At 38.8% G+C, this 16,226-nt stretch overlaps 1 protein-coding gene across 7 annotated transcripts in view; it reads left to right on the top strand.

Annotated features, from left to right (window-relative positions):
• The window catches only part of DYRK1A (dual specificity tyrosine phosphorylation regulated kinase 1A), a 139,975-nt gene extending 124,655 nt beyond the window's left edge, over positions 1-15,320 (top strand). For all 7 annotated transcript variants that reach the window (XM_019730317.3, XM_019730315.3, XM_074325423.2 and 4 more), the window contains 3 exons: positions 4,603-4,909; positions 5,382-5,506; positions 12,053-15,320. In XM_019730317.3, the coding sequence (XP_019585876.2) occupies positions 4,603-4,909; positions 5,382-5,506; positions 12,053-12,673 (1,053 nt within the window). In that variant the 3' untranslated portion in view covers positions 12,674-15,320. The remainder of the gene's footprint in view (positions 1-4,602; positions 4,910-5,381; positions 5,507-12,052) is intronic.
• The last annotated feature ends 906 nt before the right edge of the window (positions 15,321-16,226 follow it).

Below are 16,226 nucleotides of genomic sequence, written 5' to 3'. Positions count from 1 at the left end.
TTTTCTAATTTTTCATTGCTAACATATATGTTATCCTGAGACCTTGCTAAATTCACCTATTCATTTTACTTTTTTTGTTTCAGATTCTGTCGGGTTTTCTACTTAAGCTATCATGTTCTCTATGAATAAACAGTTTTATGTTTTTAATCTGTATGCCGTTCTATTTCTTATTAACTGACTAGGACCTCCATATATTGAATAGTAATGGTGATAGCAAACATCTTTGCATGTTCCCAGTCTTATGGGAAAGGCATGTAGTTATTCAACATTAAATATGATGTTAGTTGCATATATTTTGTGGCCCTATATCGGGTTGAACAGGTAGTTTTCTATGTTTAGTGTTTTGAGAGGTTTTTTTTGTTTTTTAAATGAATTTTGGTAAGCTATGTATTTTAAGACACTTCTCTTTCGCATCTCAGTTGTTGGGTTTGTTAGCATAAATGTAACCATAATATTTCATTGTTTTTTTAATTTCTGGAGGATCTGTAGTGACAGTCTCTCTTTTGTTCCTGATACCGGTCATTTGTGTTTTCTCCTTTTTTACCTATTACTCTTGCTCGGGTTTTATCAAACTTACTAATCTTTTCAAACAACCAGCTTTTGGTTTTGTTGATCTTTTTGTTCCCCTATTCTTAGTCTAGATTTTGTTTCATTGATTTTTGTTCTTTATTATTTCCTTCTAACTTTAGATTCAATTTCTTTTGCTAGCTTCTGAAGGTGGAAGCTTAGATCATTTACTTAAAATTTCCTTCTCTTATTACATTGAATGGTATAAATTTCCCTCTAAGCATTGCTTTAGCTGCATCCTATAACTTTTGATATATTATTTTCACTATCATTCATTTTGAAATGTTTCTGATTTCCCTGTGATTTTTTTATTGACCCATTGTTAGTGTTACATAATTTCAAAATATTCAAGGATTTTCTAGATATCTTAATGTTACTGATTTCTAATTCAATAGCATTGTGTTCAGAAAATATGATTTCACTCTTTCAAAATTCATTGAGACTTGTTTTATGACCTTGGTGAATGTTCCATGTGCATTTGAAAAGAATTGTGTTTTATATTCGTTTGGTGTAGTGGTCTACAAATGTCAGTATATGTCAGGTTGTTTGATATTTTTCTTCAGAGCTTTTACACCCCTAACTGTGTGTCTATGTATACCTGTATCGATAACAGAGGTGTGTTACTCTTCAGTCATAATTTTGGATTTGTCTTAGTCTCCCTTTAGTTGCTTTACATTTTCTTGAAGCTCTCTTAATAGGTGTAGACCCATTTAGTATTATTACCTCATGATAAATTCATTCATCATGAAATGTCATTTTTTTAAATTAAAATTCATTAGAGTGACAGTGGTTAGTAAAATTACGTAGGTTTCAAGTGTACAATTCTGTAATCTATCATCTATATATCACATTGTGTGTTCACCACCCAGAATCAGTTTTCCTTCCATATATTTGAGCTCACTTACTGTCATCTACCACGTTCCTCCTGAAATGTCCCTCTTCATCTCCAACAATATTTTTGTCTTTAAGTTTACTTTGTCTGATATTACTATAGTTATGCCAGCTTTCTTATTCTTAAATTTTTCATAGTATATACTTTTTTCTACTCTTTTACTTTAAATGTGTTCATACTTTTATATGAAGTATGACTTTTGTATACAACATAAACTTGTCATGTTTTTTTAACCTAGCCTGATAGTCTCTTTCTTTCAGGATGAGTGTTTTTAGCCCATTAAAGTTATTCAGAGGTTTGGGTTTTAGACTGTGTTGTGATCTGTTTATCCTGTCAGTTCTTTGTTCCCCCTTCCTTCTTTCTGCCTTCTTTTGAGGTAGTTGAGTACTTTCAGGTATTTTATTTCATTGCCTCTATTGACTTTTTATTCCTTTGTATGTAATTTTTAGTATTTCTCTTATATGCATCTTTAACTTGTCAGTTGATCCTCACATAATATTATAGCACTTCGTACACATGATAACCATGTGCTTTTACCTAATGTCTTCCATCTCTTGTGTACTTGCCGTCATATTCTACTTACATCATCAACTGCTTAGATAAAAATGACTTTTAAAGATATTTTAAAACATGTAAAAATAACGCTAATCAAAAGATCTTTTCCTATTTACCCGTATAGTTCTTCATTCCTTTCTGCAATTCCTGGCTGCCACCTGTTACCATGTTTCTTCAGCCTGAAGAACTTCAACTTTTTATTTTATAGTGACTAACTTCTGCTGATGGATTCTCTCAGCAGTTATTTATCTGAAAATACCTTTATTCACCATCACTTGGGGGAAGATATTTTCCATGGGTTTGGAAATTTCCATGGGCATAGAATTCTGCGTTGACATTTTAGCAAAATAAAAAAAGATGTTTGATATTGTTTAAGGATGTTAATGACATTGCTTTCGGTATTACATTGTTTCTGAAGAGAAGTCTGTGATTTTTCTAAGGATTGTACCCTTGCATATCATGTGTCTCCTTCCCTGTGGCTGATTTCATGTTTTCTCTTTGTCTTTTGATTTTTCAATAGTTTAACTGTTACGTTTCTAGGCATAATTTTTGTGTGTGTTTATTTTCCTTGGAGTTTGCTAAGTTTCTTGGATCTGTGGGTTGATCTCTTTCATTCATTTTTAAAATCCTCAGACTTTTTTTCTTTTTTTCTTTTCTGCTTCAGTCTTTCTCCTCCTAATTCCCCAAATACATGTATATTACAGTGCTTAATATTACCTTAGGGCTCTCTGGGTTATTCATTCTGTTTCCTTTTTGTGTCTTAGTTTGGATCATTTTTTTGCTCTGTCTTTTATTTTTTAAACTTTTATTTATTATAAGTGGGTTTTTCCAGGACCCATCAGCTCCAAGTCAAGTAGCCGCTTCAATCCAGCTGTGGAAGGCGGAGCTCACAGTGGCCCATGTGGGGATTGAACCGGCAACCCTGTTAAGAGCACCACGTTCTAACCAACTGAGCTAACTGGCTTGGCGCCCCTTTGCTCTATCTTCGAGTTCACTGATTTTTTTTTTTTTCTTCTGCCGAGTCCAGTCATCTGTTAAAACCGTTAAATGGATTCTTCATTTCTGATACTGGAATTTTTTTGTTCTAGCATTTCCACATTTCCATTTATCCTTTTAAAAAAATAGTTTTCTTTTTCTCTTCTGAAATCCCCCACATATTCACACATGCTGTCCACCTTTGAACTAAATTCTTTAATGTGTTTATCACACTTATTTTAAAATGACTGTCTGCCAGTTTCACGTCTGGGTCATTTATTTATGTGGGTCATTTTCTTTCTTTTTTTTTTTTAACTTCATTGTGGATCCTTTTTTGGGTGGGTTGTGTCTGCAATTTTTAAATGCATGCCAGACTTTCTGTGTTTAAGAACAGTTGAGATGGATGAAATCTTAGGCATGGCTCTTTCTCTGTCAACTACTAGTTGGGGGACTGACTCAACCTTGTTTGTAGTTTAGCTTGTTTGTTTGACATAGATTCTATTCTCCACTGTCTTCATAGGTTTTCAGCAGTGTTTGTGGAGACAGGAAGGATTATGCGTTATTGCCCAGCCAGCAGCTCATTCCTACCTTGTTGTGCCTCAGGAGACTGGTCATCCTGCCGCTCTGCTCCCAGACTTGCAGTGCCCTGGGCGGGGGGGGGGGTCCTGTCTGGGCTCTCCCCATGCTCCAGCCTATTCATATGTGGCCGTGAGCAGTTGATTCAGAGTGCCACTGGATTCTCCTTACCCAGATCCATAGCATTTGTTCCTTCTCCTACCGTAAGGAGGAAAGGCTTCTCATTTTCTAGAATTTAATTCTGGTTTCTTTAGTCCTCAGCTCTTGGATAGGTTTTTATTTTGTTTAAAGCAGTGATTTTTATGGCTTATCTGCCAGGCTTGTCCTTGCTTTTAGAGTGAGGGCAGTAGTAGTCTTTTGCAAATTTTCACATTGTAACTAGAAGCAAAAATCCAGTGATACTATTCTGAATAAATTCAATATTCATAGAGATTTTCAGGCTTATCTATTTAAAAAACTCAACACATGTTAAAGTAACTTGTTATTAAACATACTTTCTAAAGGGAGACATAAATAAAATGTGCTTTTAATTTCTTTAAACATGAGCACGTAGGGTTAGACCGTGATTCTTTACATGGAGCCTACTTGGAGGGGTCATCACAGCTTTGCTGAGCCACTGTCACTATAGGAAGTGGAGCCAACTTCTCAGGTGCATTGGAACAGAGAGCGAAGGTTTAAGCTTTATGGGCTTCTCTTGTATCTTCTTATTTGGTTTTGTTTGTCTTTGCAACCTTTAAAAATGTAAAAGCTATTCATAGTTGCGGCTGTACAGAAACAGAACCTGGGCCAAGTCGTAGTTTGCTGACCCCAGGGCTACATGATCTTTGTAGTCATTTTTGGTCTCAAGATTATTTTTGAATTCCTAAGTATAGTGCATTCAGAATAGTGATGTGTGAAAATCATTAGAGCATCTAACTATAAAGCGTTCTTTTTAATAAATGCCTCACCATTATCTATTTCAGCATGTTTGAAGTCATGGAGACTTTTACATATCCCGTCATATTCATAGAAGGCCTTTTTCTCTTTTTTCTCTTTAGGAGTATAAACCACCAGGAACCCGTAAACTTCATAATATTCTTGGAGTAGAAACAGGCGGGCCTGGTGGGCGTCGTGCTGGGGAATCGGGTCATACGGTAGCCGACTACTTGAAGTTCAAAGACCTCATTTTAAGGATGCTTGATTATGACCCCAAAACTCGAATTCAACCGTACTATGCCCTGCAGCACAGTTTTTTCAAGAAAACAGCTGACGAAGGTACAAATACAAGTAACAGTGTGTCCACGAGCCCCGCGATGGAGCAGTCCCAGTCCTCGGGCACCACCTCGAGCACGTCGTCCAGCTCAGGTCGGTGCTTGTGCCGCTCGGCGAGGCTTCGAATGTTTACTGTTTTCCTTACGGATGGAGCTTGTTTGAAAGTGTTTCTTAGAATTTGTTAATGGGGTAGGGAGGAATTATTTTACCTAATCTCGTCTTTGTGGTGAAGTAAAAAATTCACCTTCCCCAAAGCCTGAGTACGTCATTATGCATGTAATCAGTTCTGCTTGGTAGCTGGAAGCAAAACTCTCTATTAACCCACGTTTTTAATTGTTTTCGAAATGGAAATTTTTGTCCACATGTTTGGCGCTTTCCTCTGGCAAAACCAAACATGATCGTATTTTAGTTCAGTGGAAAGAATTTAGGGAATCACGTGACTTTCTGTTAATGTGCTTTTTTGTGTGTGTGACATACTTTCAGTTTTAATGTTATAGTTTTAGAATATAAACTTGACCGAGATGAACTTTGAACTTACAAGTTCTTTTCGGTTGCGATACTTAAGGTGGGTCGTCGGGCACGAGCAACAGTGGGCGAGCCAGGTCGGACCCAACGCACCAGCACCGGCACAGCGGTGGGCACTTCACAGCTGCCGTCCAGGCCATGGACTGCGAGACGCACAGTCCCCAGGTAGGCGCCTGCCCACGTACCGCTGTGCTCAGCGTTAGCAGCGTGGGGTGTCAAGGGCCTTCAGAGGCCTGTGTCATTTACGCTGACGGCACTCAGCTTCCTCATTTATAAGGAATTATAACTTATTATAACTAGGAAACACATTCTTGTAATTTCCCCCTCGTTCAGAAATCTGAAACATTTATTGGGCAGTTTCAGCCATGGCTGCAAATGCCTCCTCCTGTTTATTTCATTTACTACAGCACCATTTTGAGCTTTACACTGTTCGGGTTTTCATTTTATTTTGGGAACTGAGAGGTCCTGGGTTAGCTTTCCCTGGGTGGTGACCTTACTTCCTGTGCTCTGCCTCCACCATGATCGTCCAGCACCGAGAGGCCTAGATTCTGAATCAGTTCGCGGTTTGATTTTCACCTCCACGTTGTTCTGTATTGTGTTGGTTTTTTGGAGGGGTGGGTGCTAGGGGGTTCTTGTATTGGTTTTTTAAACCTGTTAATGAAGAGGATCTGATGAAGTAATTTTAAAACACGGGGGTGAAGCAGATGGTGGCGGTAACGTTATTCATTAAATACTCTTTGTAAAGCAGTCAGTGAATTCATACCGAGCACTGCTTTTATGGTACTTTATAGTAGTGAGACGGCAGTGTTATTTGAGGTAAAACTGCAGTTGTTGGCTATCACTCCCCATTGTGACTGGGGCTCTTGAGTGCCGCTGGGGAAGACCACACATAAGATACACTGTTACACTGCTCATTAGTATTCACCGATCGTCGTACAGTAGTTTCTCAAGTCATCTCCTCTCTCCCATTCTCTTTCATAATTGTTTCAGACTTTTCCTAGACACCTGTGACCTACCTCCCCTTCTCTGTTTTCACTGCTTGCTGTGGAAAGAAGAGTCTTCAGACAGGACAGTCTTGTCCAGCCTACGTGTCTGCTTGTTTACTTCTCTCACGCCCCGTTTTCCGTAGAGACAGTGGTTCTGTCCTGTCCCTGAGGACTTAGCCCTTCGCTCAGCCTCTGCCTCCTGTGCCGGCAGCCTCTCCTCTCCTCCTCTCTCTGTCAGCAGCTGATTGACCCCAGGTCTCTCCCACCTTACGCACTACCTTTTCCTGGCCCCTGGTCCATTTCATTCTATCCGTGGGCTCTAGTTCTTTACTAGAACTCTCCACCTTCTCTAGTTGGGCTGCCTCCCAACTCCGGGGAACCCTTGCAGCATCACCAGTGATGGTTACTGAGGAGTCTGGCGGACACTGTTGCTTCTTTCTTCATTCCTCAGCCGCGCACTGCTGGCATCTCCCTGCTCCCTACGTTTGCTCCCCTGGTTTTCTGGACAGAACGCTGCCCTAGTATTCTCCACTTCTCTGGCTTTTTGTTCACTGTCTCCTTTTTGGGATTTTCTTCTGCTGCCATGTAAATGTCGGTGTTCCTCGCGGCGTGCCCTGTGGCCTTTCTCTCTCACCTGACACACTTCCTGGCTGAGCTCACCCGCTGTTACCCAACTACAGGTGTATCATGAAGTACGTCTTCGTTTCTGACCTAGACTTCACTCCCGAGCCCTGGGGCCTTTATTTCTAATCGTTTACTGTAAATGTCACTTTGAAAGTCTCCACAACATGACGAACATTGTAGATGCAGCACATAAACTGATGTCATCATTTTCACCTCCATCAGAGCTTTTCTACTCTGATTTTTTTGTACGAATGGCCCTAAATTTACTGACTTGCTTAAGTCACATACCTTGGGGAGAGAGGGGGTTAATTCTTGACTCCCTTCTCCTGCACCCCCCACATTGAATCAAATAGTAACTTGTGTGGATTCTAAATATCCTAAATACATTTTTATTATCTCCACGTCCCTTGCTATGTCATCTCTAGCCTATCCTATTAATAAAGAATATCCTGACTGGTCTTCTAGTGTCTAATTTTGTTCAGTCAACATCCTTCTTTTCTCTGAAGCCAAGTGAATATTTATTTGTAAAGCAGTCTGATCTGGCTCTTTTCCTTGCTTTAAACCAGTTTTTGGCTTTCTCTTATACTTAAAAAAATTTAGACTTCTTAGGAAGGTTACAGTGATTTCCGTGGTCTGGCCCCTACCTAGGCCATTTTCCTCTTCTTCATTCACTCTGGTCTTAACTGGATTTTTAAAATTTTTTGACTATAGCATGTTCTCTTTCACATTTCCCACCTTTACGGTGCTCAACCTGGAACACTCTTCTCTTTCCTCTTTGGTTTAGTGACTACTGTTAATACTTAGGTCTTAACAAATATCACTGCCAGAGGCTTCCCATAATTCTTAAGACTGGCCTTCCTTCCTCCAAATACTATATTAAATACTACAAACACATACAAACATACCACGAGTAGCAGAAGGCACTTGTACCTCCCACCAGAAGTTAATATTTTGCTTTATTTACCTCAATCCTTTTTAATATAATTTCTGAATATTTGATATATTCACGTGGTTAAAAAATAGGTAAATATAAAAGATTCAATGAGGTCTTCCCTTTTATGTCCTCTAGATACCCAATTTCTAATTAATGTTATTAGTTTTTTTGTATTCTTTTTGACATTTTATGCATGTGCATATGTATTCAGAAAATATGTATTTTCACCTAATCTTTGTATACCATACACACTGTTTTACGTATTTGTTTAATACGTATTTTAGAGCTATTTTTACACCAGCACATAGATAGCTTCTTTTTTATTTTTTTTTACAGTTGCACAGTATTCCATTGTTTAGCTATTCCATGAGTCATTTCTGTAGTCCCCTATTAATGGACATTTAGCTTATTTTCAGTCTTTTCTTACTACTACAAATGATGCTGTAATAAATAACCCACCCTATACATATGTCATTCCACACACATGAAATTTGTGATAAACCCTTAGAGTGAAATTGCTGGGTGAAAGAGTGAAGTGATTTGTTGAAGTGATTTGTAATTTTGATAGTTTTTGCCAAATTGCCTTCCACATAGTTTTACCAGTTTCATTTCCCACTAACAGAGTTTGGGGAAACAGCGGTGATCACCTTTGGTTCATTCAGAAATGAAAAGCGGTATTGGACAGAGTATAGTTTTATTTTGCTTATTTCTTCCTATGCATAAATTTGTGTAGCTTCTTAGTTTAACAAGCACTAGTACTTTCTGAGAACTTTCTGCCTGTTTTTCTCCTGAATTATTTTCAGTAGTAGTTTTGAATTTTAGTTCTCAGACCACCTTCACTGAGTAAATAATGATCTGTGCTAGCCACTAGTGGTGAGATACATGCTTTGCCTTCTTAGCGTTTTAAGTGGTACAGTAAATAAAATTAATCAGATGAATCAAAATTACAAGTACCATTAACTGTTAAAAAGAAAATAAGACAGGATAATGTAATAGAGAATGGCTATTTGTTGGGTGGGGTGTATTAATTCAAGTAGGCCAAGCAGATAACAGGTAGACGCCCAGCTATCTGGTAGCCTACAGACTGTCAGTTTCTTTTTTTATGTAACAGTCCAGAGTAGGTATTCAGGTTAGTGGCTTGGCCTCTTTCCGCATGTGCCAGGCTCCTACCATCTTGTGGCTCCTCTTTCACCTGGGGCCTAGTCTGCATCCAGCAGACAGAAGGACTTGGGAGATATTTTGTGCGCCAGGCCCGGCCATGACATAGAAAGTTTGATTCATGTTCCACTGACTACAACTTAAGTCATGTCACTTACATAAGTACAGGGGAGGCTGGGAAGTGTAGTGCAGCCGTGTGCTCAGGAAGAAGAATATCTTTTTTGTGGACAGCTGTTGGACATGTGCTGATGTTGGCCAGAGTGGTCAAGGAAGACTCTGGAACTGAAATGATGGGAAAGAAGTATCCAAGCAGAAGTTAGAAATCAGAGCATTCTATGCAGACAGGAACAGTAGGTACAAATATCCTGAGGTGTTTGGAAGACCTTGACCAGGTAGAGGAATAGAAGGAAGACCCTGTGTGGGTGGAACCCAGGTAGGAGGAGGAAGCATGTGTAGAGGAAAATGGTGGCGAAGTGAGCATTGGCCGGATTGTGCAGACCATTGTATGGATTTGGATTATTTTGTTTTTGTTTGGTGGTGTTTTATTTTATTTTATTTATTTATTTATTTGTTTGTTTTTTAAATTCCACGTATAAGAAAGATCCTATGGTATTTGTCTTTCTCTGCCTGACCTGTTTCATTTAACCATAAGGTCCTTGAGGTCCATCCATGCTGTCGTAAATGGCAAGACATCTTTCTTTTTTATGGCTGAGTAATTTGTGTGTGTGTGTGTGTGTACACACCACAATTTCTTTATCCATTAATGGACCCTTAGATTGTTTCCATATTTTGGCTGTTGTAAATAATGCTGCAGTGAACATGGGAGTGCAGGTATCTTTTTGAGTTAGTGTTTTCATTTTCTTTGGATAAATACCCACAAGTGGAATTGCTGGGTCATAAGGTAGTTCTAGTTTTAAATTTTTGAGGAACCTCCATACTGTTTTCCATAGTGGTTGCACCATTTACAATCCCACCAGCAGTGCACGAGGGTTCCCTTGCCTCCACATCCTTGTCAACACATGTTGTTTGTGTTTTTGATAATAGCCATTCTAACAAGTGTGAGGTCATATCTCACACCTGTTTTTATTTGCATTTCCCTGATGACTAGTGATGTGGAGCATCTTTTTGTACCTGTTGGCCATCTGTATATCTCTTTGGGGAAAGTGTTAACTCAGGGCTGCTTCCCATTTTTCATTGGGTTGTTGTGAGGAGTTTTTTGAGGGAGGTGGGGAGTGGCTGTTGAGTTGTATGAGTTCGTTATATATTTTGGATATTGACCCCCTTATCCAGTATATGATGTAAATATTTCCTCCCATTCACTAGGTTGCCTTTTTACTTTGTTGATGGTTTCTTTTGCTGTGCAGAAGCTTTTTAGTTTTATGTCATTTCACTTGTTTATTTTTGCTTTTGTTGCTTTTACTTTTGGTGTCGCATTAGAAATATCATCACCAAGACCTATGTCAAGGAGCTGACTGCCTATGTTTTTCTTCTAGGAGTTTCACGGTTTCAGGTCCTTTGTGGAAGTCTTGAATCCATTTTGAATTGATTTTTGTGAGTGGTATAAGATAGTGGTTGAAGTTCATTCTTTTGCATGTGGCTGTCCAGTTTTTACCAACACCATTTATTGAAGAAACCATCCTTCCCCCGTTGCATATTGGCTCCTTTGTCATACATTAATTGACCATATATGCATGGGTTTATTTCTGGGTGCTCTTTTCTGTTCCATTGATCTGTGTGTCTGTTTTTATGCCAGTATCATACTGTTTTAATTACTGTAGCTTTGTAGTATAGTTTGAAGTCAAGGAGCATGATGCCTCCAATTTTGTTCTTTCTCAAGATTGCTTTGGCTATTCAGTGCTTTTTGTGGTTCCATAAAAATTTTAGGATTATTCCATTTCTTTGAAAATGCCATTGGAATTTTGATAGGAATTTTATTGAATCTATATATTGCTTTAGGTAGTATCGACATTTTAACACTGTTGACTCTTCCAATTCATTTACATGAGATACTTTTCCATTTTTTGTGTTGTCTTCAATTTCTTTCATTTAGTGTCTTGTAGTTTTCAATGTACATGTCTTTTACCTCCTTGGTTAAAATTATTTCTAGGTATTTTATTCTTTTTGATGCAGTTGTAAATAGGATTATTTTCTTTATTTCTCTGATAGTTTATTGTTGGTATATAAAAACACAACAGATTTTTGTGTATTGATTTTGTATCTTTCAACTTTACTGAATGCATTTATTCTACAGTTTTTTGATAGAGTCTTGAGGGTTTTATATACATGTCATTTGCCAATAGTGACAATTTTACTTCTTACTTTTCAATTTGGATGGATGCCTTTTATTTTTGTGCTTTTAAAGATTATTGTTGCGAATTTTTGGAGAATAGGTTGGAAAAAGGCGAGGATGGAAGCTGGGAGTTGATTTAGTAGGCTGTTGGATTAGTCTAAGCGAGAGATGACAGTGGCCTGGGATAGCGCGCTGGAGGAGACGGAGAAAAAGTGGCTGGTTCAGGATCTGATCTGAAGGGAGCTGCAGTGGGACTTGCTGATGGTTTGTGTGGGTGGAGGAATGGTTGAACAGCTGGATGGATAGTATTTATTGAAACAAGAAAGGTAGAGAGAGCGGGGGCTTTAGGGGGAACGTAAAGAGTTCCTTTTGGACTTATCAGATATTTACTGGCTGTCTCTTCCCAGAAAATGTTGCTGCCCCTGGCATAAACAATGCTTCCAAGGAAGGAAAGTGAGTGGCCTGTGAAATATGAGCCTATTTTATGGGTATAACTTGCTAAAAATTGCAGCTTTCATAATACAATATTTTTCGTAAAAAACTCTTGAACATGTTTGGAATTTCGTGTTATAGAACTAACACATTATAAGTTTCAAAACCCCACCACCACCACCACCAACCCACCATTAATGTAAATGCTAGTGTTTCAGGCTTTGATTGAAGAGTTAAGATTTGGAAACAGTATTCCGAATAAGTCCTTTAAAAATCTGTTCTTACAGGTGCGCCAGCAATTTCCTGCTCCTCTTGGTTGGTCAGGCACTGAAGCTCCTACACAAGTTACTGTTGAAACTCATCCTGTTCAAGAAACAACCTTTCATGTAGCCCCTCAACAGAATGCATTGCATCATCACCATGGAAACAGTTCCCATCACCACCACCACCATCACCACCACCACCACCACCACGGACAACAAGCCTTGGGTAACCGGACCAGGCCAAGGGTCTACAATTCTCCAACGAATAGCTCCTCTACCCAGGATTCTATGGAGGTGGGCCACAGTCACCACTCCATGACATCCCTGTCTTCCTCTACGACTTCTTCCTCTACGTCTTCTTCCTCTACTGGGAATCAAGGCAATCAGGCCTACCAGAATCGCCCAGTGGCTGCTAACACCTTGGACTTTGGACAGAATGGAGCTATGGACGTGAATTTAACCGTCTACTCCAATCCCCGCCAAGAGACTGGCATAGCCGGACATCCAACATACCAGTTTTCTGCTAATACAGGTCCTGCACATTACATGACTGAAGGGCGTCTGACAGTGAGGCAAGGGGCCGATAGAGAAGAGTCCCCCATGACAGGAGTCTGTGTGCAGCAGAGTCCTGTAGCTAGCTCGTGACTAAATCGAAACTTGAGTTTGTTTCTTGTGTGTTTTTATAGAAGTGGTGTTTTTTTTCCAAAAAACAAAGTGCAAAGCTGCTTGAATCAGAAGGAGATTAACACACTGAACCGCTACAGGAGGGCAAAGCTGACTTTTTTTTTTTTTTTTTAACTTGAAAAGATTGCAAAGGGACAATGAAGTTTTTAAAAGAGCCATGTCCAGACCCATCTTCATGGATAGCTCAGAGGTGTCCTCTTTTTGCCTCCCTCATTTTAACTTGCCACATCCCGGTCATAGTGGGGTTTTTTGTCTTTCTATTCCACAAAAGTTAATGTTCAGATGTTGGTCTTGGTCATTTGCCTACTAATTTTAAAATAAAAGGCACTGCACATAATTTACGTAAAAGGCCCCATGAGGGTGTTTTTTTCCTTTTTGTTTTTTCCTTTTTTCGTTTTTTGTTTTTGTTTTGGGCGGGGGGATGGGAAATTTGGGTTTTTATGTCCTCTAAACACACTTGGGCACGGAAATGCAGTACTGTAAGGAAGAGGGACCTCCAGCTTACACAAACATCACCTTCAGCTGTATGCAAGGGACGGTTGTGTTGGAGTTTGTAAGGCACAGTAAGCATGCTAAGTGGCGGGGATCAGAACTCTCCTGTCTGAACCTACTGAGGAGCAAAGCAGCAATTACACGGGATCCTGTGGGTCTCCTATGGGAGAGGCCACAGTAAGATAAGATAGTAATGGAACGTGACTGGTCTCCCAACCAAGGTGCACTGAGAAGCAATCAACGGGTCAGTCGTGGCCAGTCCTGGGGAGGTCTGAGTGGTGGTCTTTGGGATAACCTTTGGCCTTATGGATTTGGACTCGAAATTAGAAGAGCCTACCATTTCAGATGCAATCACTTTTGGACATGCTTTTGCAGACAGTCCTTAATGCTGAAAACAGAGAATGGGTAATTCAAGAGGCCTTTCTTTTAAAATAGACTTTTGTGACCCACTAATTGTAAGGTATTGCAAGGTCACTTTGCGTGTGTCATAAAGTTGACTTCCTTATTGGTTGAAGGTCACAGAAGTAGTGGTTTGCTTTGATGGAAATAGCTACAGCTGTGTCCCTTCCTGCTTTTTACTTTTTCTTTTGCTTTTTCTCGGCACGTGGTATCTCCACCATTTCTTCTGCACAAAGATGTCTTCTGTTCATCCTGAACATTTTTAAAAAATGCAGAATTTTATGTGACTGCTTTTTTGCCTCACAATTATGCTGTGAATTTTACAAAAATTTATTTTCTTTTTTGATAATTTATTGTACCAAAGCTGTTTTTATAGCACATAGATGTCTGTAACCAATAATGTAGCAGTTCTGCACTTTGACACAAGGTGTAACTAGACCATTTTTAAATGTCAGTTGAAAAATTATGGCTGTACTATTGCTTAAACAAAACTGGAACTGTTGTTGAATCCATAGCCAATACATTTACAGCAATCTGTGTACTGAACATAATAGATTGACATCTAATTCAAGATTACAACATCTGTTACATTCTAAATGTGTTCAGGCTTCTGAGGGTAAAGGGACACTGGATCCAGAAGCTATGGAACCAGCAGTTGATTCTTGTATTCCCGATTAATCTTCTTGTAAACTTGAAAGCAAGACCTTGGTTGCACCCACAGGTCCACATATGAGCACGAGTAAAGCAAAACTCTCACGCATGACCTGAAGTGAACAGGCTGGTGTTTAACAGGTGCCTCGTTTTGAGATTATGCTGCCTTAATGTAACGCAGTCTGGCAGTTGCTAAAGTTGTGTTCCCATTTTAAATTGACCAATTTTAGGGTGTTACACTTTTGAGCGGTTGAATTGGGAGAATGAGGATGAGTAACTTACCTGTCCAGGATCAAAAGAAGCCTAGAAAAGAAGCAGTAATCTACCTCTGCCGATAACCCTGTTCAGAACAACTCAGCAGAACACCGCATTACTTTTTATTGGTCAGTTCCATGTGGTTGACTAGGTCCATTTTTTCCTGAACAAAAGCAGGTTTTTATATGTTAAACCGTGACAAAAGAAAGGCTTAAAAAAACCATGTGAATGTGAATGGAAACTTGGAAATATCCATTTTTATAAACCACAAAATTTTTTTGTTGTTAATCAGGAAATCCATATTTATTTTGTAATTAAATGTCAAGCCTGTGGATGATTTTTGAACTTGGTAGTTCGTAAAGGTTTACAGTGAATAGAAGGATGTCATCTTGAGTAGAGCAACATCAAAAGGGATTCAGTAGTTACTGCTGTTTAGGAGTGTAAGGTAAAGATACTATATGGGTCAGGTCATTTTTTTTCTGTGCTGGTTGCCACATCTTAAAAAGCACCAAAAAACGAAAGCAGTTTTTAAACCGCTATTTACATAAAGGAAATCATAAAACCCAGTGCTTCTGCATACTGTGTTATGTTACAGTCCAGTTTTGTGTGCTTTACTACACGGTTTGGTTACAGGACTTCTGTGCATTGTAAACATAAACAGCATGGAAAAGGTTAAATACCTGTGTGCAGATTGTAAGATCTGGTCCGGACTTGCTGTGTATATTGTAACGTTAAATGAAAAAGAACCCCCCTTTGTATTATAGTCATGCGGTCTTATGTATGATAAACAGTTGAATAATTTGTCCTCAGACTCTTTACTATGCTTTTTTAAAATTAATTTAAGAAAAATGTAAACAGTAAAAATCTTCCTATGCAATTAACCTGGTCCAGGTAATGGTCTGGTAGGTATACTGATTATAAGTTTAGTCAAATATGTCAAAAGGAAAATAGTAGTTACATCGACAATAGGCTTCAAAAATTTCAGAAAGTAAAAACTGGAGGTTTAACAGATCATTTTGATTTTTAAAATTGATTCTTTATATGAGTGATTATTCACAGTTTCTTTCTGATTCAAAGTGCTAATAGTTTGTAGTGTTTAGAATGGATGTGAGAGTTAGATGAGTTCCTCTAACAGGCTTTGACCTGTGTGGATACAACAGGAAATACAAATGACACTGTTCTTCCTCCCCAGGTCTGTCTGGAGGCATGGCAGGGACATTCTTGTACAAAGTACAGAATTCTGCCACCGTGAGTTAATTTCTAACCAAAGGCGTCTCTTTTTATAAATTAACCTGCATAAGTATATGTTAAGATGGCTTTCAGAACGCAAAATCTTAAAAAGTTAAGTGTCATTCTGTAAAATTCAGGTTGGCTACATAAAGTTACACTTACCACATCTAAGAAAGGAAAACTTCCTTTAGTTTTTTTTAGGGTATGAGCATTTTACTTAGGTAAGTGGCACATTTTGTATGATACCCGACTCCAAAAGCCTATGCTTATTTTTCTTTAATGAATATTAGAACTACTTGTAAAAAAGTTGCTGAGGCTGCAATAATTGTATCAGGCCCCCAAGATGACCATTGTGTTTGCCACTGTGCCCTTTTTTCCAGCTCCTTTGTTGTCAAACTTACTGTCGAAAGTCTTATAAGGAAATATATTAACAAAATACACAGATGAGGTAGCAAATACTAAACTCCTTCTAGGTTACTATCCCAGT

The sequence above is a fragment of the Rhinolophus sinicus genome, chromosome 17, assembly GCF_057876585.1.
Source record: "Rhinolophus sinicus isolate RSI-liver-muscle chromosome 17, RSI-T2T, whole genome shotgun sequence".
Lineage (NCBI taxonomy): Eukaryota > Metazoa > Chordata > Mammalia > Chiroptera > Rhinolophidae > Rhinolophus > Rhinolophus sinicus.
The sequence above is the reverse complement of the archived record's forward strand: the minus strand, read 5'-3'. Positions and strand labels throughout refer to the sequence as shown.